At 42.9% G+C, this 23,424-nt stretch overlaps 3 protein-coding genes across 6 annotated transcripts in view; 2 read left to right on the top strand and 1 right to left on the bottom strand.

Annotated features, from left to right (window-relative positions):
- The window catches only part of mnat1 (MNAT1 component of CDK activating kinase), a 31,719-nt gene extending 24,631 nt beyond the window's left edge, over window positions 1-7,088 (top strand). For all 3 annotated transcript variants that reach the window (XM_075488004.1, XM_075488002.1, XM_075488001.1), the window contains exon 8: window positions 6,805-7,088. In XM_075488004.1, the coding sequence (XP_075344119.1) occupies window positions 6,805-6,925 (121 nt within the window). In that variant the 3' untranslated portion in view covers window positions 6,926-7,088. The remainder of the gene's footprint in view (window positions 1-6,804) is intronic.
- Window positions 7,087-12,395, bottom strand: trmt5 (tRNA methyltransferase 5). Its single transcript, XM_075488000.1, has 5 exons — window positions 12,359-12,395; window positions 10,802-11,379; window positions 9,911-10,035; window positions 8,849-9,488; window positions 7,087-7,356 (listed from the first exon to the last, which is right to left on the bottom strand). Exons 1-5 carry the CDS (start codon window positions 12,364-12,366, stop codon window positions 7,295-7,297), a joined length of 1,413 nt encoding a protein of 470 aa, XP_075344115.1. The 5' UTR covers window positions 12,367-12,395; the 3' UTR covers window positions 7,087-7,294.
- A 109-nt stretch (window positions 12,396-12,504) lies between these two features.
- slc38a6 (solute carrier family 38 member 6) lies at window positions 12,505-22,944 on the top strand. Of its 2 annotated transcripts, XM_075448367.1 has the most exons (17): window positions 12,505-12,775; window positions 14,015-14,145; window positions 14,230-14,303; window positions 14,715-14,767; window positions 14,886-14,925; window positions 15,350-15,442; window positions 16,841-16,919; window positions 18,841-18,926; window positions 19,018-19,076; window positions 19,157-19,228; window positions 20,451-20,507; window positions 21,012-21,091; window positions 21,189-21,289; window positions 21,370-21,494; window positions 21,929-22,073; window positions 22,277-22,371; window positions 22,480-22,944. In XM_075448367.1, exons 1-17 carry the CDS (start codon window positions 12,683-12,685, stop codon window positions 22,561-22,563), a joined length of 1,467 nt encoding a protein of 488 aa, XP_075304482.1. In that variant the 5' UTR covers window positions 12,505-12,682; the 3' UTR covers window positions 22,564-22,944. The 2 variants fall into 2 exon arrangements, with proteins under 2 accessions (XP_075304482.1, XP_075304483.1); XM_075448368.1 differs by lacking the exon at window positions 15,350-15,442.
- The last annotated feature ends 480 nt before the right edge of the window (window positions 22,945-23,424 follow it).

Genomic DNA, 23,424 nt, shown 5'->3' with positions numbered 1-23,424 from the left:
CCCAGACCATTATCCCGTGTGTCTCAGTAAACAGACCATTAACAGGCAGGGTTGGTGGAGGGCAGATCACTATTGTTTTCCCTCCCATAGATCTGTGCAAATATTGATCTTCTCTTGAAGTATGAATCAAAATAAGCTCGCTCTGTAGTTGACAAGAAGCTTTTTACTTTGTGGGTGAGTCATTTCTGACCCAAAGAGCGAGCAGGAAGCAGAGGTAGAATTACAGAATGACAGAATTGGAAGTACATTTTTCTGGTCATCTGAAAGGGATCTGCTTTTAGTCTTATTGTTTTCCCCTCTCCAGGCTGCATGCCAGACAGACCAGTAGTCTGCCATCAAGATGAACCCAGGCCAGACCAAACCAGGCCGTTGGCAGTGAAGGAGACACCAGTGGGCAGGGAACTCCAAGGATAACATACTGTCTTGGGTTCAGATTTATTTGTATCTCATCTTAGAGGCGACAGGGTCAACACACAGCAGAGGATAAGGTGGTGTCTCCTGTCTATTTTAACACGCTGATCTGTGTAGAGGTTTGCGGCAGGATACTATCTAGGGTTGCATGCTTTGACTGTGAGCCTGATGGCACACATATCTATGTATACACACAAGCTAAATGTGTATGTGCGTGTCACTCACACAAACACAAACAGACTGGAACTTTGTGCATTTCCCCTGCTCTTCACCCCTGGGGCAAACGGCCCAACTATGTGTAGAGGGATTAGCTGGCTCATTTTTTACCTCTTAAGAGCTGGAGAAACAAAACAAACTCCCATCATGTGGGGCTTGGCCGTGGGGACTTGCCACACACACCTCAGAGTTGGAGGCACTTGACAACAATGTATGAAGTATGACCCTGTCCCTGCTGTACCTTTCACTGCTGTTTCATTGTCCTGCTGCCCCCCATCTTCTCAGCTCTTTTACCATTTTTCTCCCTAATTGAAATACTATTTGCCTTTCCCCAGTGCTCAAGATGCGTCAGTAACTGATACCCGCAGAGGCGAATTCCCCCTGGGGAATCTCTATTCTTCTTCTGTGTATCGATGATCTTGTTCCTGAATGCTACATCTAACTGTCAAGGCTCCTTTGCTCTATGCATGTATGTGTGGGTGTGCCTTGTGCTAGCAGCCATTTGCTGGACAGCATATGTCCTTCCATTGTGTGCAGCCCCATTTGGTTAACGATGGCACTGATGTCATGTCATTATCCTCCCTCTTCAAGCAGTCTGCCTCCTCCTCCTCCTCCTCCTAAAATGTCCAGGGGGTAAAGTTATCAAGTGGCAGCTCAGGGCACGAAAGAAAGATGCTCTGTGTGTCAGGTGGTTAGAGAAGACTGTGATGGCTCTCTATGCCCCAGGCTGCTGCAAATAGGTGTGAGGCCAGCAGCTTTGCCAGTCAGCCAGCCTCTACTGCCCCCATCAGGTTAGAGGAGCGAGGTGCACTGCCAAAACACAAAAGCCCTGAATGGGTGATGACAGGTGATGCTTAGACCAGGAAGTGAAGTTGAATTTGGGCACAAGTTGCACAATACGCCCTTATCGTAGTCATGTCAGCAGTTCTTGCTTTTTAAAGAACAAAACAAGTGTGCCTCTTGCTTATCACTGATAGCAGCAAGCTGCCTTCTTGAAGACAGCTTATAGACTGTCAGTCAATACATGAGAATGTATTTCTGCGAGTGTTAATGTCAAGTGTCACCCAAAGCTTCTGTTAACACTCTAAACATGTTCTCTCCTTAAGTAAGTAAGTGATAGCAATACTCACCTCCCTCTCCTTCACTTTTTTTGGGATAGGCAGACTCGGCCTGTCGGTCGTGATGATAAGACACATGATAATGGCTGCAGGGTTTTTAACCTTGTGAGGATATGATGTAAGCACACTGAGCCCTCCTCAAGCACACTCGCAGAGTACAACTTTAGATAATCTGGCAGACAGTGGGTAGGCTAATAGCTGAGGATCTCTCTCACACACTTGCATGTCCCAGAGGAAGCTGCATTCAATGGAGAAGAGTGTGACCTCTGACCCGCAGTGATGAAAGACTGCTGTTGACAGATATAGTATACCTGTGAGAGTTATTCGTGTTTGGCTTGTCTGCGGGGGTTTTGTTTCTGGACTGAAGCCTCGCGCATACTCTGCTGGTAGAATTCTGCTCCATCGGTTCACCTCTGGTGTCGATACGAACAGCTCTGCCCTTAGATAAACACGTATTCACACACTTGAGTCGTGTAGATACACATATGGAGGCATGAGCACACATCGCACATCCAAACAATGCACTCAGTGTGCTGTGTCTCTCACAGGGGTACGTTTTCTCTCAGGGTAGAGTGTAGGAAGGAGGGGCAGATGGAGTGGCAGTGCTGCGAGTGTAACCGGAGCTTCCTGAGGAATGCAGGGGGTGTTTTGGGAGGACTGGAGGGAAGTTTAGTGGGTAAAAGGGGGGGTGACTTGAGGGGTAGGATGGGTGATTAGGGGGTGACAGCTGAGTGCTGACCCCTCTATAATGACAAATCATCTGGCAGGTGTGTGGCTCTGTACCCCCACCCTCTATCTGCCATGATTCCCAGGCCAGGAATCCTCAATTTCTGGTGGAGCACAGCGCTAAAGGAAGACTTCCGGGCAATTGTACCATCATCCAGTAGTCTTATGAGAGGTATACTCTCTGTTCATTTATACCCTGCCCTGTGTTTATATTTTGTCCTCTTTGACCCCTAAACATCCTAACCCTGAGCTGCTTTGCTGTAATAAACTTGGCCAATGAGGCTTCAGTCCTTGGAGCAAAATTGAATATAGTTTATTGATTTATCTTTGCAGGCAACACTTTTTTTTCCTTCAGAGTTGGTTCAGCTGAACACAGTTTATCTCCCAAACAGCCTGAACGTTATTGTAGCCTCCGTGGATCACGAATTGTGCAGATGATACGCAGAATGAAGAATGCAAGGTCTCAGATCTTTAGCACAGTAAAAGCAAAATGCTGACCCTGGATCAGGGTACCAGGCTGAGGTGGTTGACTAGTCAAAAAGTTACCTCCGAAGTCTGAAGAAACTTTTTCTGCACCATGAATATGTCCCGAGGTCAAAGAAAGAAGTTCAGGTGAATTGATAAGGATTTTGTTTGCACCCTGAACATAATGGTGGACCTGTTGCCCCCAGATATCTGTATTCGTAAATACCACCATGATACTTTGGGGGCCAGAAGTGACCATATTTGGGCAATGATACCTAAACCTGATCATACAAAATACATTTTTTTAAGCCTACAAACTATTTAATTATGATATTATTTTTAAAATGACCTCCAATACACTGAAGATAACATCTAAGTATCATAATGACTTGTGGACACTCTTTTACTCATGTTTATTTATGTGAATCCTAATTATTATGACTGTATTGGTATCTTTGGGCATTGTTAGTAAGACATTGCATTGCAAAGTGGCATTATTTCCTCTCCTTCGTTACAGGATGGTGCATTGATTCCTATGATAAAGAAGAAAAAATGCACTGAAGCCCCTTTCCTCAGTATTCATATCATTCAATCAGTCCGTAATGAGACTGCCATGTAGACTCTTCCGGGTCATTTCACCCAGTTAGGAACCTTCTGAATCAAACTGTGGTTATTTGACTGCACCCTCTTCTCAGATCAGTTCTTAGAAGGAATGAAGCTTCAGGACCGGAGATATTGAGGGCTCAAATTTTCTGTTCATCACAAAGGGCCAGTTTAGCTTCTTTAAACTTGCTGAAACGTAAATAGCAATCTTAAGTCCTAATGTATGAAAATAGACAAAACCACATGTGGTAATTCCTCAGTGAGAGTTGTTTAAAACCATGTCGGATTGCTCTGCTGTACAGTGTGTCTACTCTGTGGTTTGCATGTTGATTAAGTGTCTGCTTGTTGAAATAGCCGCTGTAGTATTACATGCCTCTTTTCTTTTCCATCTAATCTTGGCCTCCACAGCCTTTCTTAATCCATTTCGAGCCAACACATGGAGTCTAGACAAGAGGCCCAACACGGTCTGCACTCTTGTCTGGTATCTGCCGTTTTCCCTTCGGAGTCCCAGCCTCGCAGCCATTTCTGTGAAGCACCCAAACGATTTTCATTCCTCCAAAACATCCCTGAATCCAAACACAAGAAGGAGCCACACATTCTCAGCTGGAAATCGCACAGAAACCGCCGGAACATTTCGCCACTTACCTTTTCACTTTGAATTAGAGATGGAGTTCTGCTGCATTTTCCAGGCAACGGGATCGGGGAATACTTTCGGGATCCCTTCAGGAAAATGTCTCACCGTTATTAGCATTAGCAGTAGATGTTGGTGGGGTGTTCAGTGTTCCAGACGCAACTGGAAAAATGCAGTTAGTTTTGATCCAACTTCACAAGGCTCTTTGAAAGCAAAGGGTTATAGCAGATGGTAGAAATAAGAGGGTGAAAAAGAATGTACCATGATGCTTTTTAGATTTTACATTTATGCTGCTGTTGATTCCAGGGGAATATTATACACACAGGGCAGGATGTTCATAGGAGAAAATGAAATGATCACTCCTTTGAGATGAAGCAAAAACCCGTCTTATTCTGTTATGGTAATTGGAGTCTGACACGCACACACACACACACACTGCATCTCACTGTGTCATTCAGTTGTCTTCATCACCTGCACTCGTTTTTTCTTGCTCCCCCTAAGCGACATAATGGGCCAGTCCAAAGTGACCCATATTTACCCAATAATACAAAGCTTTGAAAAGACCCATATCGAGTTGCAGCTAATGCTCCAGTGGGGCCCGGAGAGTGAAAGATGTTACCGGCCGAATCGGCTTGGGTTTCAGTGCCCTGCGAACAAAAGGCTGTCCAGTCTTTGGAGAGAAAGGGAGACCGAGGGGGTGGGGCGGGTGGGTGGGGGGTCTGTAACGGGGTGGGAGAGTGTTAGTGCACACAGTGACACTGTAGTGTCAGAGAGGAATGAAGCGTCTGTTTCAGTGGAGTATGGTTTGTGTGGGTTTCGCTTTATGATTGATGGCTGTTTTTGTTGGTTAGCGTGCAGCACATTTTTAATGCATTTCTTGTCGTTGCATGCCCTTGCGTATTGTCAGTCCTTTTCGGAATAAGTCTGCATTGTCAAGTACAGTCATGTGAAAAGATATGACTTTTCATCCCCAGCCAGTCAGTGTCCACATGCACGTATGAGGCTAGTCTTTACGGGAAGATGCGGATACGGCCGCTGAGTTAATGGCGCAGAACTGAACTAACCTCTGGTGTTCTGGGTGAGCGCAGGATGGACAGGGTTGGTTTAAGAAAAGTGGGTTTGTGATGATGATACCCAAAGGTGACTTCACCTCATAACCTCCCCCTCCTCCTCCTCCTCTTTCCACTTCTCTGCCGCCCACCCTCTTCATGTTCTCCTTTTGCTCTCTTGCTCTCCCTCTCCTTAGGGGCAGGCAGGTATAAAGTTACACAGAGCTCTCAGCTTTCTTGGAAGGAATGACCACATGAGTAGCTTGGGGATTAGATTAGCAGGAAGAGCAGACTTAGCCAGGCTGTAAATAGCCCACTTTTTTCACCATTAAAAAGGCCCAGTACAATATAATCAATAGATAGCACTCATCTGATGCAGGAAGCCATACGAGAAGACCTCCCTCAAGTGCTCTGAAGGACAGGCTACAGCAGCTTGGGCCTAATGAAGTTATTATTAATCACTGAACCTCCCGTTTTGAACTTGTGTGTTGTTTCTCTAGTGGGTGATGAGTGGATTTGATTGACATTCTGGGCTGTTCTTCTCACTTTCACTCGCTTTTGTAAGATTTTGGGTGTGCGGTATTCATGGTTTTGTTTTTATGTCACAGACATTCTAGCAAGTATGTTTCAACTTTATTTTCAGTGGATCTTTTATTGAGTTGCAAGAAAAAAACAAAGCAGCTTGTGGAATCATAAAACACTCAAGCAAAGAATGATCTATCCAGCATGTAGTCTCACCAGCACTTTTTCTTTCTTTCTCGCTTATCCGCCACCCGTTCACATACACCTCAACTCTTGTCAGTCTCTCTGAGCCTCCCCGCAGGTGTTAGGTTACTCTGTAAAGCAGCTTGAATGGGCAGAGAAATCACAGAGTGCTGTCTGTCCTCTTGATTCCCATTTCACTTTGAAGTTTCCCCAGCTCGCAGGAACAGGGGCTACAAAGCCAGACTCGTGTGAGGGCTTTAGACCTCTCTGCCAGGACTACAGAGGGGGGAGCAGAGGGGGGAGCAGAGGGGGGCAGTACACCGGGCAAGGCTGTGTGTTGTCTCAGTTGCTGGAGGACTTTGCTTTTTTAGCTTTGTTGTAAGAAACGGCCACTTTTTGAGTGTACAAAAACATTGAAGAAAGGATTAGAGTGGGTGGAAACGCAGGTCAGCCACCCTTATACACACACAAAGCGTAAGTAGAAGGGCAGCCAGAACTGTGGGGACAAGATGTGGAGACTAAATTAACAGCTCGACTGTTTTTCCAAATGTGAAAATAAACAGTGACTCTTGGATTTGCTTAGAACCTGAAAAGGGGCTTTGACAGGATACATCTGTAAGCACTTAGAAAATAAAAGACACCTATAATACTTTAATAGAGCTATGTTGGTGAAGCTTTTGGGCACAAGGTGTTCAACTGTTAGTGCGTGGGGTACATCTGTCTTTGTTGATCTCATCAAAGGGTCCAGGAAAGAAAACTTAAAAAGTGTGGGTTTATTGAAGGACCTAGTTTGAAACGAGCTCTCGGGCTGCCAGTCAGGTAACTTATTTAAAAGATGTCTCACTGTTGATACTGAGCACAGCTTTCTGTGTGTTCTCAGGTATCTGAACCACGTGCGAGCAGCCATGCCTCAGGACACAGCTGGAGGATACACCTCGGCTCTGGCGTGTCATCGAGCCATCCAGGATGCTTTCAGTGGGATGTTCCCTCAGAAAGGCTGAAGCCATCCGAAGCCCTTCCAGTGAGAAATTGGATTGAATGGACTATAAATACAGCACTACCTCTGCCGAGCTGCCGCGGCAGGCAGTGCTCCGAGTTATTTTTGTTCAAATCGTATGTGACTTTTTTTATTATATATTTTAAATAAAACGAGAATTGAGCATTTGCCCATCATTTGAGATTTTATTTCAAAATGAAACAGCTCGACATGTTAAACGTAAACCCCAGGATGATCATTAGAGTCAATTTCAGAGAACAAAACTGATTATTTCTGAAGACTAAGTAATTCAGGAAAGATTTATGAAAATAAACACAAAAAGGTCCCTTAAATGTTTTCTTGCTTTCCTGATAGCTCCGGATCGATGTGGATATCATGTCAAATGTGCAGTTTCTTCACACTTCTGCCTCTTTGGGGCTGGTTCCTCTGAGGACTCTGCGAATACACACAAAAAGAAGAATTTAGAGCAAAAGAAAAAGAAACATTTACTGCCCAACAAAGGCAAATTTTTGGTGTGAAACACCTGACATAATTAAAATACTGAAAGATATATTTTACTTATATACCGAATACAAATAGGTGAAAAAAAAAAAAAGAGACTAATAATGAAACAGTGACGTGGATATCAATGATTTGGGGATTAGCTGTACAAAAGTCATCGTAACAACTGAAAGTTATTTACGTTTGTTTGCTTTGAAACTTGTAATTAGAATATGAAACAAAGATCATCCACATTCATCCAAGAAATAGTAAGACACAAACAGATTACATGAATATGATTATTGTAATTATTTCATTATGACAAGCCAGGACATATCCTCCCCCCTCTTATTTGTTTATTTTTCAATTTTTTTTTCTAGTCAAAAAAAAAAAAAAAAAAAAAAAAAAAAAAATCTGCCTCTTTCACTTCTAAAATTTTACATATTGGGACATAATAAAATCATCTGGTGCTTACACATTTTTAAAACTAGATAAATACAACCTTAGGTGAACAACAACATTAAATTATGGTACTGCTAAAAAAAAAAAAAGGAACTTCAGAAGCTAGAAAAACTAAGCACATCCCATGATTCAATAGCTCCACAAGATAAGTTCTCAATCATCCCAGTAAATCTTTCTGAAACTACAGGCCACAATTAGCATGTTGAATTTTAATAATTAAAATTCATATGACGGTATAATTGGAAAAAGACTGATCAAAAAGTTGCATCTGAACAAACCACATGACTTCTAAAACAATGTTGGACAAGACGAGACCAATGGAAAAGTTTGGTCATAATGCACAGCAGCATGTTTGGTGAAAACCAAACACATCATATCAGCACAAACGCCACACAGCAGCTTTCAAGCTTCATGCTGGATGGGTGATGATTTGGGCTTGTTCTGCAGCCATAGGACCTGGACACCTTGCAGTTCCTGAGTTGACCCTGAATTCCTCTGCATATCAATGATTTCTTAGAGTTACTTCTACTAGAGGTGGTTCTACAAGCCACTGAATCATTGGAAGGATGGACTTTGTTTGTCACACACTGCTTCTGCATTTTGTACGTTGTTGTTAAATCTGAGGTTTTATTTCCCTAATTTTAAGAACTAGTCAAGAACAGCATTTTTTTATAACATCCTGACACGTAAAACCTTAGGACTAAAAAAGGGTGTACTTTCATTTCACAACTGTATAATCATGCCCTATATTTGTATTTCCAGGAAGATATAAAACTTAATTATTAAGTATTATAAGCGGATAAAAATCAGTCGAAGCAGGAAATTCCTCCTTAATTAATGGCTCTTTGCCCATTTACCCAGAATTGCTCAGCAGCATTCTGCAATAACATGAATTCTTGTTCATGTTTGAATACTTTTTTGTTCTCATAAAGTTAATTATTAATTCATCGCTGGATTAATCACCGATCTGCAAACCGTTTCTCACCTGTGTGTTTGTCATCGCTGCTGAAGAGGACCTCCTTAGGGAGTGTGAACCTTACGCACATCATATCTTTGTTGGGTGCTACATTACGCACAAAATGCACAGAGTAATCGTTCTTCAGGGGGAATCCGAGGCTGCGGGAAGCCCTCTCCACCATGTCCGCCTCAGCGTTCTCATCTTTAGAGAAGCCATAGCAATACACTGTGGGAAGGTTCTGGTCACAGGGAGCTTCTTGCTGCAGCAGACCTCTGAAAGCATCCAGAAACTCCAAGGCCAACGCGGGTAGATTCATCACCACATGGACACGACCGTCTCCTTTCAGCAGAGAAGGCAGTTCCTGCTTAAAAGGTCCCTGGATGAAAGCTCTGCCGTCCAGATTAAAGGTTTGGACTTTGCCCCCCACCTTGTTGAGCTTGCAGTTGTGCTGCAACCATCTGTAAGACTCTGGGTTGAGATCGTTGGCCAAAACGTTGGCACCCGAGCGCGCAGCTGGGATGGCAAACGGTCCAACACCAGCAAACACGTCAAACACAGTGTCACCACGTTTAATGAGCTCCACCACTCGCTGGTGCTCCGTACTCAGCCGAGGGTTCCAGTAAACGCGAGAAAAATCAAACTCGTATGTCACCCCATTTTCTTTCACCTGCAACAAGGAGACGTGATAAGATGTTGATGGTGAACATGAGAGCTGTTCACAAAAATCTGTCAATGTTCTGAATCCAACCCAAATTAAAAAAAATGTTAATAAAACCAAGAATGATTTGCAAAGATCACTGATGCATGTTGTCTGGATATGTCTAACAGATATCATCTTTGCTGAGTTGTTAAGTATGTATGGGATTTAACAACGAAATCATGATTCTATAACCACCCAGAAATTTTGCAAAACTAATGGCTTAAAATAAAAAAATATCTAAAATGCACAGAGAAAAAAGTCTCAGCTTCAAGTTTTTAAATATTTGTAAATCATAACATTCGATCTGTATTTACATCAAAACTAGATTGAATATTTTAAAACCGAACAGACAGTGTTTGTGTTCGTACGTGTGAAATAATTGGACATACTTTAGCAACCATGTTCTCCTCTCCGGCCATCACCTCCATCTTGAAGTTGCGATAAGTTGAGTCAATCATGTTCGTCTTATTGACGACACAGGTGACACCAGGATTTTTGTCCATGATCACCTGACCTACAGTGGAAGCAGCAAAGGGTGTGAATTCCAGACCCCAATATCAGTTTATGAAATACTCTCTTATCAACCATTTCTGTCAAGAAGTTGGAAAATTTAGCCCCAGATTCCCAACTAACTGCCTGTTGTCTTAATCATACAAACGTAATACACATTAGAAATCTGTTTTTATATATAAAGGCAACATTTTGTTCTAAAGTACTGAGTTGAGTGACTTTACTCTGCTGTAATGCTGCTGTCCCATTCCAATGCTAAACGAGTAACATGACCCTTTCAAAAAAACCATTGTGTCGTCACATAAATGCAAGGATAATAATGGAAGTGGACATGACCTGCATGAGACGGCCATAGCAAAAAGTATGAGGGAGTACGGTATGTTCGGTCAAAGGTAAAAAATACTGCAGTTACGCTGGTAGAACAAATGATCAAACATGTGCATGTTACTTATCTTGCAAAGCAACTCTAATCTGTCAAGTTTTTACTTTTCTTATAAATAATCCAAAGACCTTTAAATGTAGTCATCTGTTAAAGAATGTAAAGACAAATTGAGGGAAAACCTGAATACATCAGCAGGGAGACATGACCAGTCCCTCTAATCGTTTCTGTGACAGTTTAAAAAATGTCGTGAATCGTGTGCTTGAACATCCCTTCCTGAGACTCTGTGAGATTTATGAGTGATGACTGATTCACCTTTGTGACAACACCACTGTCACCAATATCTTGTTTTGAAGTGAAATCTCTCAGTGTTTCAGTGTGTGCCTCTCACCTATGACGTTCTTGTATGGGAGCTGGTGGTCTCTCAGGTTCATGTGTGCGATGTGACCCACCCGGCTGAACCCTGAGGTCACATCCTGACCCAGAGGGAGCACTGCCTCCAGCACTTCCTCGCTCTTCAGGTTGTCATAGGTCAGCTTCATCTCGTAGTGGTGCAGCTCCTCAGCCACACCAAATGACCTGAGGGCCTCTGCTTCAGTCTCACTGAAGGAGCTTGCCAAAGACACTCTGTGAGGGTCCAGCAGGACCAGCCGAAAGCCACTACTCTCCTCTTTGTCTTGAACCACTCTGGGCACACCTGGGCGCTGGATGGTGGACTTTCTAAGGCTCTTCACAACTTTGTTTAAGACCCCAGTGGGTACCCGTAGAGCTGGGACTGTAATGGTCTGTGTGAAGGCATCTTTATCCAGAGAGGTCATACCCCGGGCCTCAGGAGGGGGCCGGTACAGTTTGTGCTCCATTACAGCAAAGCCAGGACTAACTGAGACGGCAGAGCAGAGGTTCTGGTGCACAGTGGCAGATATTAGTTTTCTTTGAGTTTGACCAGAAGCAAAGATTCTCGTGAGGAGCCTATAAAAACAAAAACAAACAACATGCTGTTGTAATTAAGCAGAGAGGTGAACACACAGGATCCTAAGGATCATGTAAGACTCATTAAACACAGCTTACAAATATGTAAACATCCTAAAACTATCAATTAAATTCACATCAAGACAAATACTGAACTCAACATTAGGTTTTTTTTCTTTAAGTTAAGTAAATACAACACTAACAAATACATGGACATGTTTGCAAGTGAGTTGCCAAAGTGTCAGGGGGGTAGATTTGAAATGGGCCTTCAGGAAACCAACAAACAATTATTTGAGTAGTTTTCGATTTGCATTTCTGAAATGAATTAATGGTAGAGAAATTTTCTTAATGAATTCCAGCACCTTAGAGGGAAAGAATGGCTTATCATGCTCAAACCTACTCTAAAGGATGTGAAATGAGCGAAATAAATAGATTAATAAATCAGTCAAATAAAAAATAACAAACAACAAAAAGAGAAGAAACATCAAAAAGAAAATGGATAACAGGAATTTACTGTCATCCTCACTGCCTGGGTCATGGGGGGGAAAAAACAGACTTTTCCCATTTAAGAAAATAATTGTAGAAAACTCTGGATGTGATCTATGATTTTAGTTACTTCCAGAGATCTCATGCAAAGCTGCGTTTCTAATTGAAATGTGTCATCTCTGATTAACAGTAAAAATAGATCAATAAATAAATAAATACTCAATAAAAACAATGGCACATTTTAGGGGAAATGATTTGACCATTTCCATACTTATTACAGTCTCAAATAGCATGCTACAGAAAGACTTCATTTCGTTTTTATCAAATTTAAAGCAACGATAACTCCATCGTGTGTTTTACACACTCCTATTTGAAGAGTCCCCCCACTAACTGTCCTCCGTTATCGCACAAAAGTGAAAATAAGGGCGATTTGTTTCAACAGAGCATATATTTATTGTTCTAAATAAGCATTTTGTGGAGAGAACAGACTCACCTCGACATCCTCTGTCTTCCAGCATGCTTCAATTTGCGTCATCGACGGTGGACCAGAGACGAGTGCTGATTGGGCAAACGAGTGAAGGATCGACTTCTGATTGGTTCGTCTGTTTTCTGTCATATGAAATGCGACGGAAATGATGGGCACGTGATGAGGGTTATCAACAACAACAGTAAGCAGCTGACAGAATGATAAGAGGAGATCTTAAAAGTGCTGGAGGAAGAAGATGGTCTCATAAAGTTTTCGGCTATCTGTCGTCACACTGACTGCTGTGCTCGTGAGGTCTGACACTGATCGGTTTGTTCCCTGAGGTTCTTAACGATGAGTATCAACGGGCACGCGCACGCAGACCTTTACAGAGAACGTACCTCCAGGGACACAGAAGGCGGCGAGACGACACCTTTATTAGGAAATGTGAGTATTTAGCCAGCAGTTGTGTGATTTGTGTCAATCCTAAGACTCTGGGGCCCCAGTGTTGTCTGATGGAGGTCTAGTACCAGAACATCTCCATTAAATGTATTTTCTCCAAGTCAGAAATGTGTGCACAATTTTCTTCTGATGTCTTGGAACTTTTTATGACAGACATCACATGAGATGAACTTCACATTTCAGCTTCCCTTTGTGTTTCTGCTTCTGTCAGCACTTACAATGAAAGTCCACCCTCACACTGCTGGGATACTGTCGTATTTCAAATGTTCATATCCGTATTTTTTTCAATTCTTTTACTTTTGCAAGTTGAGAATAAATGCTGTCTTAAATTCCGAATTTCATTTGTGGGGAACTCCGCCAGTTATAAGCTCTATTTCTTTCAAAAGTCAGAACAACTTTGATTTTTCTCATTTAACTTGACTTTTTTTCTGAGAGGAAGTGACACAGCTAAAACAAGGCTCCTTCTTCCATTTTTCAGAATTCATCAGTAGTAGTCTCCCTAATCTTAAATGATTTAAATCAGTGCTGTTTTAACATAGCTAAAAATATATATGCTCAAAACAGCAGTTTACCACATTTAATTTTAGATGAACATTAATAGCCAGTTCCAAATGTGATTCCAATCACAAAGACTAACACAAAACACAAGTGTGACCACACTTGCTGGGGTATGCTTTCCCCCTATATGACTGAACAGGGATTAGATGGTTTCAAATACATCTTTAAGTCCCATTCTTGCTATTCATGGATCTGTGAAATCTAATTTGCTGGATTTGGATTGCATGCTGCAGCTAGTCTTGTGTTTTCATCCGTCTGGTAGTTGTAGAGTTCTTCCTTTCTATCAGTACTGTAACAGGGTGAATCGGACTGAGAGGCCTGCAGGTCAATCCAGGCTTGTTGTGACACTGACACCAGAGTTGCCACTCGTTCTGTCCAGGATATCCCCCATTACAGAGGTCAAGCAGTTTGGGCAGCTCCCCTTATCCTGAGCTCAGGCAGCTGTCCTGCAGCAAGTAGCTCAAATCCCACCCCATCCATTCCCTGATCCTGCATGCCACTGCAGTGTTGTTTCATGGCATCCATCATCAGGGCTGACCAGTTGTTCTTAATACTGCCATGAGCAGTCCACAAAAGACACAAACAATCGGATTTCTTCCTCAGCTGGTTTGTTGACTTCATACCCAACCTCTTACCCCCCGTGTCTTATTCCTGCTGTGTGTGCAGGGATCAGTGCAAACCAGAGCCACAGGAGCCTCCTTCACCTCATCTGTGTTCAACCTGATGAATGCTATCATGGGCAGCGGTATACTGGGTCTCGCTTATGCCATGGCTAGCACGGGAATTGTTGGTTTTAGGTAAGGGTACGCTTTTTCCAGCGGCATTTTCTTTTTACTATCCGCTTCATGACTGATAGTTGTTGCTCTCCCTTCCCTCTTTAGCATTCTGTTGGTGCTGGTGTCCAGTCTGGCATTGTACTCTATACATCTTCTTCTGAAGCTTTGTGACCAAACAGGTGAGGGACTAACAATGGGTACTTTGTCTAACTTGTGATAACGCACCGCATGGGTTTATCAATGAGGTTACATCCAGACTTCACACCCTGAGCTATCTCTTTTCCTTTCCTCATGATTAAATCAGTGCGTCAGTGAACTAGCTGATGCGTTGTGTGGTTTAAGATAGTTTATCTTTTCGTATTTACTTTTTAGTCAGAGCCTTATTGTATTGTTGTGACTGAATCAGGTGATGTTTAAGTAATGTTTGGAAGAGGTCAAAGGAGGCAAAGGAGGAGATAATTAAATCTCTATGAATACCTGTTGAGAGTTTTGTAATGCATGGGTCACCCTGCACACAATGTTCATGTCTCATTTTTGTTGTTGTTTCTTTTTGTTTGTTTGTTTGTTGTTGTTGTTTTCTTTTACTCTAGGTATCAACTCGTATGAAGACCTTGGAGGGAAAGCATTGCACAAACCAGGAAAAGTAAGTGTTTTCTTTTGGGCTGCTGTGAGTTTGCCCAGTCAAACAGTTCATGCACTTATGTTTTCAACACAACCAGGAAGTCGATTATTGACAACAGCCTCCTTAAAATTCTCTCCAGGTTCTGGTTGGAATTGCAATTCTCATCCAAAATATTGGTGGTAAGTCAGCCTCCACTTTAATGTGCAGTAACAGATATTATTCCTGACATGTTGGACATAAACTGATTATGTGGTTTTTATGAGAAGCAGAGTGGTGATGAGGGTGAGGACTGCTGCAGGGTCAGTTTGTTTATTTTGGAGGCAGATAGTGCCTCCTGCTGGTGATCAAGGGGCCTGTTGTGAGGTTTACTCCCCCACTCCCCTTGTAAGGCTATTATCGAGATTCCCTGATAACCCCTGACCTTGTAGCCGCTGTCCTCTCAGCCCCCTCCCCTGGGCCTCCAATATGACTTCTTCTCTAATTGATCGCTGATGGTAAACCCCCTCCCACCCTCTGCGTGGTGAGTAATCTAATGGGACCCCTCCCTTTATTTTCTACCCCCCTTACTTCTATCTCCCACTACCATCTCCACTCGCTCCACAGACGGACCTTCCCCTCGGACAACTGAGAGCCGAGGCGATTGCTCCTCTGCCGTCATTAGTGGCATGGCTGAGTGGATTACTGCCGTGCCCTCTGGTATGTTTGTGGTTTTCCCAGCATGGGGCAGTATGTGCAAGAGTGTGAGAGCCAGCACTCCAGCATGCATCTGTCTGTACCCCTGGCCCCTTTTATAAGAGTGCAATTAGCCTCACTCTGGGTAAACATTCATCTGCGCTGCCAAAGGCTGATGGGCCAATTGACCTTAATTACTGACCAGCCCCTGGCTCTCACAGCCTGCCTCTCTCCTGGCTCTTAATGAAATGAAAGTGGCTCTGTCTTACGTTGAACACACTCTCTAGCTATTTGCTGACCACACACAGAGGGCTTACCTCAGTTCTCCCTAAACTTTACATACATGCCTATTATAAGAATCTGTTTTCTTACCACTTGACCAATCGCAGCCCTCTTTGTTCACTCAAGGGTCGTTTCTGTTTAGAGATGTAAGTATGTTCCCACCAGGAATTCCCATAGAGGTGTTGTTGTGCTTCAAGTAACCAACTGCATGAAACTAAGCTGTTGCATCATGTCTGTTGTGTGATCCCTGTCAGTGTGCCATTATTCATTTGTGTGGTTGAAAACAAAAGTTATTTTTTTCCCCTTTTCATCGTTTGTTCATATTGATGGATGAACTTTTGCCGGGAAACTTTTTGGCTAATATACTAAACCAGCTGCTGCCTAACAATAACCCCCATACTGACAGATTTTAGTGCTCATAAATGGCAGTAGTTCCTCTCGTAGAGAATGTGCTTGTGTCTGTGTGGGCTGGAGGGTTATTGCAGGAATTTTCTTTTATAAACAAATACAGGATCTGAGGGATTATGGCTAGTATTATTTAACGGCGAGTGCAAGACCTTCCCTGAGGCAATAAGGCCCCATCTCACTCTGCGTAGGCCTTGGCTTCAGAAATCTAAATCCCTTTACATACTCCCCGTTATGACTGACCGCACACTGCATCTGAATCACTTTTTCAGACCAAAATGTTTTCTTCTCTCTTGATGTTCTTTTTCCCCATTTTCCTGCCGGGGTTATTCGGGGCTGACTCCCAGGAATTGACCCCTATCTTCTCTCTGATTGGCTGTCAGAGCAAATAGGGAAGTATCCTGTTTCCTAGTGAGGTGGAGAACGGGTGGAAGTACCTGGATTAGCGTCAGAGATCATTATTGTTAGCATTCCTGCCCCCACCCCCACTCACAATTCTCCATCCTGGCTGTTACCCAAGCTTTCCAAAAAAGTTTGCATAAAATCTGCCGGTGATCCTCCTGAGCAGCTTGCCGCATTAATTTCGTGACGCCCCCTCCGCTTTTCCGTTGCCTCGCACAGGAAAATACATCATCTTCACATTAACAGCATTCAGTTATGTGCTGTGTTTGTGTTTTTGAAGTCATTTTGTGTTTGTATGCTTATTCATTTCTGTTTTCCCTTTTTCTGTCTCAGGCATGTCATCATATTTGTTCATCTTGAAGTCGGAGCTTCCTGCAGCCATCAACAGCTTCCTGAGCCCAGAAGACACAGGGTGGGTACATTGAGCTTTCTGAGCTTCCATGAAAAAGATTTGCTCAAACTCTCACGCAGCTGCAGGGGAAACCATTCTTTTAAATTAGCTACAAGATAACGAATGAGACACTCCTGTTCCCGTGATGTTGTAGATGATCCATTTTGACCTTCAAATAAGTCAAATTTGACACTTTCGCGCCTCAAAATGACAAAAACTGAAATTAGCTGGGCAAAGATAAATGTATGAATAATGAAGAAGACCTCCCACAACCCTCGATGGACTGCTAGTAATTTCTTCATGAAATATTGGAGGGAAAGCTCCGTGTCTGTTGTGTGGCACGAAGCACGCCCGAAGGAAATGTATTCATGATAGAGAAAGGCCATTTATCACCTCTCAGTGTCCATCATTGGCCTGGGTGGATGAGCCTGCAGCTCTGAGAAGAATCCCTGGCCAAGAATGTAACGTCTATCACTTTATTATTGGCCACACTGGTTTAAGCAAGACTTGTAACAGCTCTCAGCTCCATCCGTCAACATCTGAATCTTCCACACACAGCTGCTTTGTATTAGTGTGCTCCTTTCACCCCCAAATCTCTCACACATGTTCCCCGGAATCAGACTGATACAAGGGGATATCAGTTTTGCCATTCTAATTACAGCTCACTGTTGAGGGAAGCAAAACATTTCTGTTAATGAGTGGCTTTGGGATGTTAACGGACACGCACTCAATTGCATCAAAGCCTGAATAAATGAGTTGTTTTATATTAAACTGCGTTACTTTTTGTTGGCTCGTTTATCATAATGCGGCGGCGCGATAACACAGTCGTGCTCAATCTCTCTGAGTTTGCATTAACAGGCTGTGCGTGCTGTTCCTCTCATCGTGCTTTACAGTCTGCAACAAAGCCAAGAGCACGCACAGCTGTGGATCTGCTATCGAGCTGCGTTGGCCTGATTCACGCTGATCTTCAGCGCTGTGTGGAGGTTGACTAATTGGCAGTCATACTTAAGCCTTAACTCAGTGCTATGCTGCGTCTTGTAGCGAGAAATTTTCTACATTTCATGGGTCCTCTAGGTATCCTGTGCCTTTACAGTAACCCTGGAGCTCAGTGGTGATATATATTTTTTTACTTCAACATGGCTGCTTAAGTAGAGAAGGGGCCTAATTCAGCCGCAGTGCTTCATCTAAGCTTCAGTCGGAGAGGTTATTGGACAAAAGGTTTTCGGAGTCAAAGCGGCACTCTGCCTGACATCCAGTTACAGGGTAGAAACTGTGTAGACGCAGAGACAAATCCATCAGCGCCTATGGTAACGCCACAGCTGTGAAACTGCCAAACAAGGGTCAGTGGGTGTTGATGTGGTCGGAGCAGGTGCTGCTGACTCTGGAAGCCCCATAAAGAGCAGTGGAGCCAGTCCCTCATGACCCCATGCTGCGGTCCAACATACAGCAGCCACAGGCAGCAGCCTTCCACCCGACCCCTACCCCAGCGGAGCCGACATGCCTTCCACATGTGTCACCTCCAACTCCACCACTCCTCCTCCACCTCCTCTTCCTCTAACTCCCAAATCCCGAATAAACCTTGATGGCTATCCTTCAGCAAAGGAAAATATTATTCCCCCTCTTTAAAAACCCTGCAAGCGAGATTTGGTCTCATCCGATGGAGTGACACAACGTTTGCATGTGAATTACATAATTGTTATGCTTTGCAAGAGCTAAAGCCTTTAATTCGTACCACATGATGAATCTGTCACTCTATATTTGAGTACGAAAGGGATACATATATCCAGAGCTGGTCCACCTTAAAGCATGGCAGATTAGTCTCTACTGTCCGTAACATTTCAGGACACCGGAGACGATCACGATCAATGTGCCCTAATTCAACATAAACCTTTAATAATTCATGTCCTGTTTTTTTATTTTTTTGTTTGGTTGTTTTTTTCAGAAACGCCTGGTATGACGATGGCAAGTTGCTTCTGATCCTAGTTACAGTTTGCATTGTTCTGCCTCTATCAATGTCGCCCAAAATTGGTAAGTTTTGTAGATCTAGAAGCTATTTGATTCTCTGCTCCAAACTGGTTTAAATCGCTGCATCTCACGAGATGTTCGTCTGACTCAACAGGCTTCCTTAGCTACACCAGCAGTCTTGCCTTCCTGTTCATGCTGTACTTTGCTGTTGTGGTAAGCTCTGGTTTAAACTTTCAGACATGCATCTACTGTATTTCTTCCATCGCTGACATGTTGCTTTGCCTCATCTCTAGGTCGTGGTCAAGAAATGGTCCATCCCATGTCCACTACCTCATAATGTCACGACCCTCTCAGGCACTTTCAAGGTAGATGGAAACATTTTGTTGTGAGCACATTCTCCAGTACGAATAGTGCAGTCGGTGTGAAACTGTTAAGAATGTTTCATACTGAAACAGAAGGTGATTTCCTCTGACGTACAATCAAAACCAGGTTTTAGATTCGCTGTATTTCGTGACTGTGATTCAGTCCACCGCAGTATTTGAGGAGACTTACACCAGTTTCTGGGGAAATTATCTGAAATTGTTCAGAGACACAAGCTTCCCTTTATGCTGCTCTTTAAGATAACCGAGAGGTGTTGTGTTGGAGTTGAGCCAAGCAACACATTTAGCCAGGTCAAAGTTTTGTTATTTTCTTCGATAGAAGAAATTCATGTCATCTCTACAATGCCCTCGCGCTCATACAGCTCCATAATTACTATACTACCACCTCTGTGCTTCACGAGAAGACTTCTTTTTTTTTTTTTTAAATAGGTATTATGACCTGCTCTGTACCTCCTGATAGCTACTACAACTATGTTCACTCCAATTTTTCAGCTCCTCTGGTGCATATTTCTTTATTCATTGTTGAGGAATGATGCACATGGTTGCAAGAGTGAGACAGTTGTGATGTTCACTGATCTTTTTCTAACTATTATTTTAAATGGACTAATTCCTCTGGGATTGCAGGTTTTCTTATTCGTGTATCATAATTACCTGTGTTATTAAGTGTTTCATTTCTCTTGTGGGGAATTTTCACTTTGGGGCCTGCTAATATAGTCTTTTTCTTTTTTAAAGTATCCTCTTTTAATTGTTCATTAGAGTAAATATTTTACTATTTTGACATATTGCAATTTTAAATGAGCAGATGTGTCAAAACCTTTGGACTGGTTCTGTATGAGACCATGTTTCTGAGGCAGGAACCAGTTGACCATGGCCAGCGGATTTGGAGGAACCCGGGATATTTAGTTTACTGACAGGTGTTGGCTTTGGCTGATGAGGACCAGAGAAGGCTGCATGGTGAATGAAGACAGTCATAAGAAGGAAGGAAGTCCAGGTGACCTTGTCTGGCCCTGGAAATGAACTTTGACCTTTTGAAATTATACACCATACTACAATTCCAGACTTACATGGGTTAACTTTAATTATTGCTTTCCCTATAGCTGTGAAACCAGGCAGTGGAATTTTATTTCTACCTGCATCAGCACTGCAGGAGTCGTCTCCTTTCAGAAAAATAAATAACATGCTGCCTGTTCTCTTCCTGTTTCTGCAGATATCAAATTTCTCTGAGTCAGAATGTACGCCAAAACTCTTTGTCATCTCCATCAAGGTGCGTATTTGAAACCAGCATTTTTCTCTGCACTGCACATGCAGGACCCTTCTTAGATGGTGGTGCAAAGTTGTTGAACATCAGTTGTTTGACTGTGCTGACAGGTCACACTCTCACCTATGACTGATTGGTCTGTACACGTGGAACCCGAGCAGCGCACTTTACAGCTGCCACTCATATTTATGTTACACGTTAAGGCCATATGTACACTTGACTGCCATAATTACACCTGGCAGATGTAGCTAAAGTAATTTGGTTCTTATTTCTCACAAGAAAAACATGCTTGGACATGCAATAAAGGTTAATTAAATTGACTTTTAGCGTGGAATACATTTAGAGGACGATTCAAGAAAGAACACGTTGTAATGTATGTGTCATCACAATCGGCAGCTTAGATGCTAATTCCTACTCATACTTTGACACACCGGCCCTCTCACTTCTGTGTAACAGTGTAAGCTGATAATTTGTTGATGACGACTGTGCTGTGACTGATGTGTGTTGCAGAGTGCCTATGCCATCCCTACCATGGCTTTCTCCTTTCTGTGCCACACGGCTGTCCTGCCGATCTACTGCGAACTGGAACGGTCAGCACTCCAGCCTTAACTTTAACTTCTGCTAAATGTCACTGAACCCCCTGGGAAATGTAGACACTACGCTGAGTGAATGCCTGATGTCTTTCAGACCGACAAAGGCCAGGATGCAGAAAGTCTCAAACATCAGTATTGGCCTCAGCTTCCTGCTTTACTTCATCTCTGCACTTTTTGGCTACCTCACTTTCTACAGTAAGCCCGCAGCGACACGCATCACTGAGCTACAGTTCTGCTCCGTCTGTGCCCTCATTCTTCTTACCTGCTACTTATAGATCATGTGGACTCGGAGCTGTTGCTTGGTTACGATGCATACTTGCCACGGGACATCATGGTGATGACGGTTCGGTTGGCAGTCCTCATCGCTGTGCTGCTGACTGTACCACTTATACACTTCCCTGTGAGTACATCAGCTCTGTCGCAGCCTTTGAACTCGCTGGAGCTGAAGAGCATCTCAGTTTGCTCATATTCAATGTTGGATGCCTTACTGAATAGTGGGAAATGAAGTCACATCAAAAGGTGTTTGGTTTAACTCCTGCAGTTGTGCATTTTTAAAATGCAGTGATATAACACCAGATTTATTTGCTTTCTATTATTCACAGTGCAGCTTTTAATTAACTTATTGTTTGGTTGATTTTGTTTATTCTGTCCAATTTTATCATACAATCATTTTTTATTATATGTTAAAGTGAGTTATTTTGATAAAAACTGGCCAGAGATGATCTATTTACTGTGAGGAATTCCATTTCAGTCGTGTCTCTTTTACTCCGTTCACATTTTTATCTCCAGTTTGCACCTAGTCTTGAATGAGCTTTATTTGTGTGAACGCCGCAGGCCCGTAAGGCTGCGATTTTGCTGCTGTTTGGAGGACGCAGCTTCTCCTGGCTGATCCACATCATCTCAACGCTTACCATCCTGAGCGTGGTGCTAATCCTGGCCATCTTTGTGCCCGACATAAGCAATGTGTTTGGAGTAGTTGGTATGTGATTATTTTTCATAACGTTGAGAGAATAAATGTTATTTTTGCTTCTGAATCTTTTTGAAATTGCTGAGAAACATTAAAGGAGCTCACATGTCAATATTCCACTGGTATTGATTTTCATGTCTGAAATCACAGTATCTACTTATACATAATTAATGTTGCAGTCCTGCTCAAACAATCTCTCCTGTTTTGTTCCTCAGGATCAACAATGTCCAGCTGCCTGCTGTTTGTTTTTCCAGGCATCTTCTACCTCAAGATCAGTGGCCAGCCCCTCAGATCCGTCGATTCCATTGGGGTGAATGCACGCAGTTCATCATATACTGTGTAACTCTGAGCCATTTTACTCTCTATGCTAACTAATGTTTTTGTTTTGTTTCGTTTTTTGCACGTTTTGTCTCCTCAGGCAATACTTCTCGTGGTCTTTGGGTTGATCATGGGTGTCATGAGTCTCTGTGTCATCATCGTCACATGGGTGAAGAGCTCCTAGCCAAGAAAAGGAAATGCAAACCAAAGAAACTTCATTTCCAAAGAAAAGGGAACAGACAATAAGAGGCATTAGTTCAGGGAGCTTTTTGTGGTAAAATTGTTTCTGGAGACTTTAACTTAAGAAGAGGCCAAGCTTCACTTTCTTTTTATGCTTCTTCTTTTACATGTTGGTTTTCACAGAGAAAACTTTGCCTTTTTTTGTCTGCCTGGCGCAAAAGATGGACAAATTATTTTTTATTTATTGATTATGGGAACTTCTCTTAAACATCCTGTTTTTCCTCTTAAATCCAAGCCATTCCGTCGTTTGCCATTCCAATCCCATTCCTGTTTTTGGTTATTTCTGCTCTGTTGTCAGTGAACGTGATAAAAATGGACAGATTACTATTTGTGTGTCATGTTATTTTTTAATTCACTGGCATTTAATGGAAGGGAGGTTCTTTATTTAATCACTTTATCAGTGCTGTGGAAGGCTCATCAGTCTAAACATGTGTTTGATTGGCAGGCGCGGTATTGATGCTGCGACCCGCTGCTCTGTGTTATACTCTGGGCTCAGCTCATAGCTAATGAAAGCCACATGCTCAGCACGTTTCTAATCATGATGCTGTTTAGATTGTCTTCACGCTGCCTCTGAAACCTCCAGCCACCCGTCGGCTGCTTTTAATCTTTGGAATTAGGTAGGTCGGCCTGCCATCCCTGTAGAAAGCTGCGGCGGTCCTGTTTTTACTCACTCGCTTTTAAAATAGGTTCTTTAGTCCTGGAAATGTCCCCAGCCTTCATCCATTTCTCCTCAGGACAATCCCATAATGTAAGGGCAAACCAGCTGCCATCCATACTCGATATGTGTTTCTTACTCAGATACTTA

The sequence above is a fragment of the Odontesthes bonariensis genome, chromosome 17, assembly GCF_027942865.1.
Source record: "Odontesthes bonariensis isolate fOdoBon6 chromosome 17, fOdoBon6.hap1, whole genome shotgun sequence".
NCBI classification, from domain to species: domain Eukaryota; kingdom Metazoa; phylum Chordata; class Actinopteri; order Atheriniformes; family Atherinopsidae; genus Odontesthes; species Odontesthes bonariensis.
This window is presented reverse-complemented; position numbering and strand designations above follow the sequence as displayed.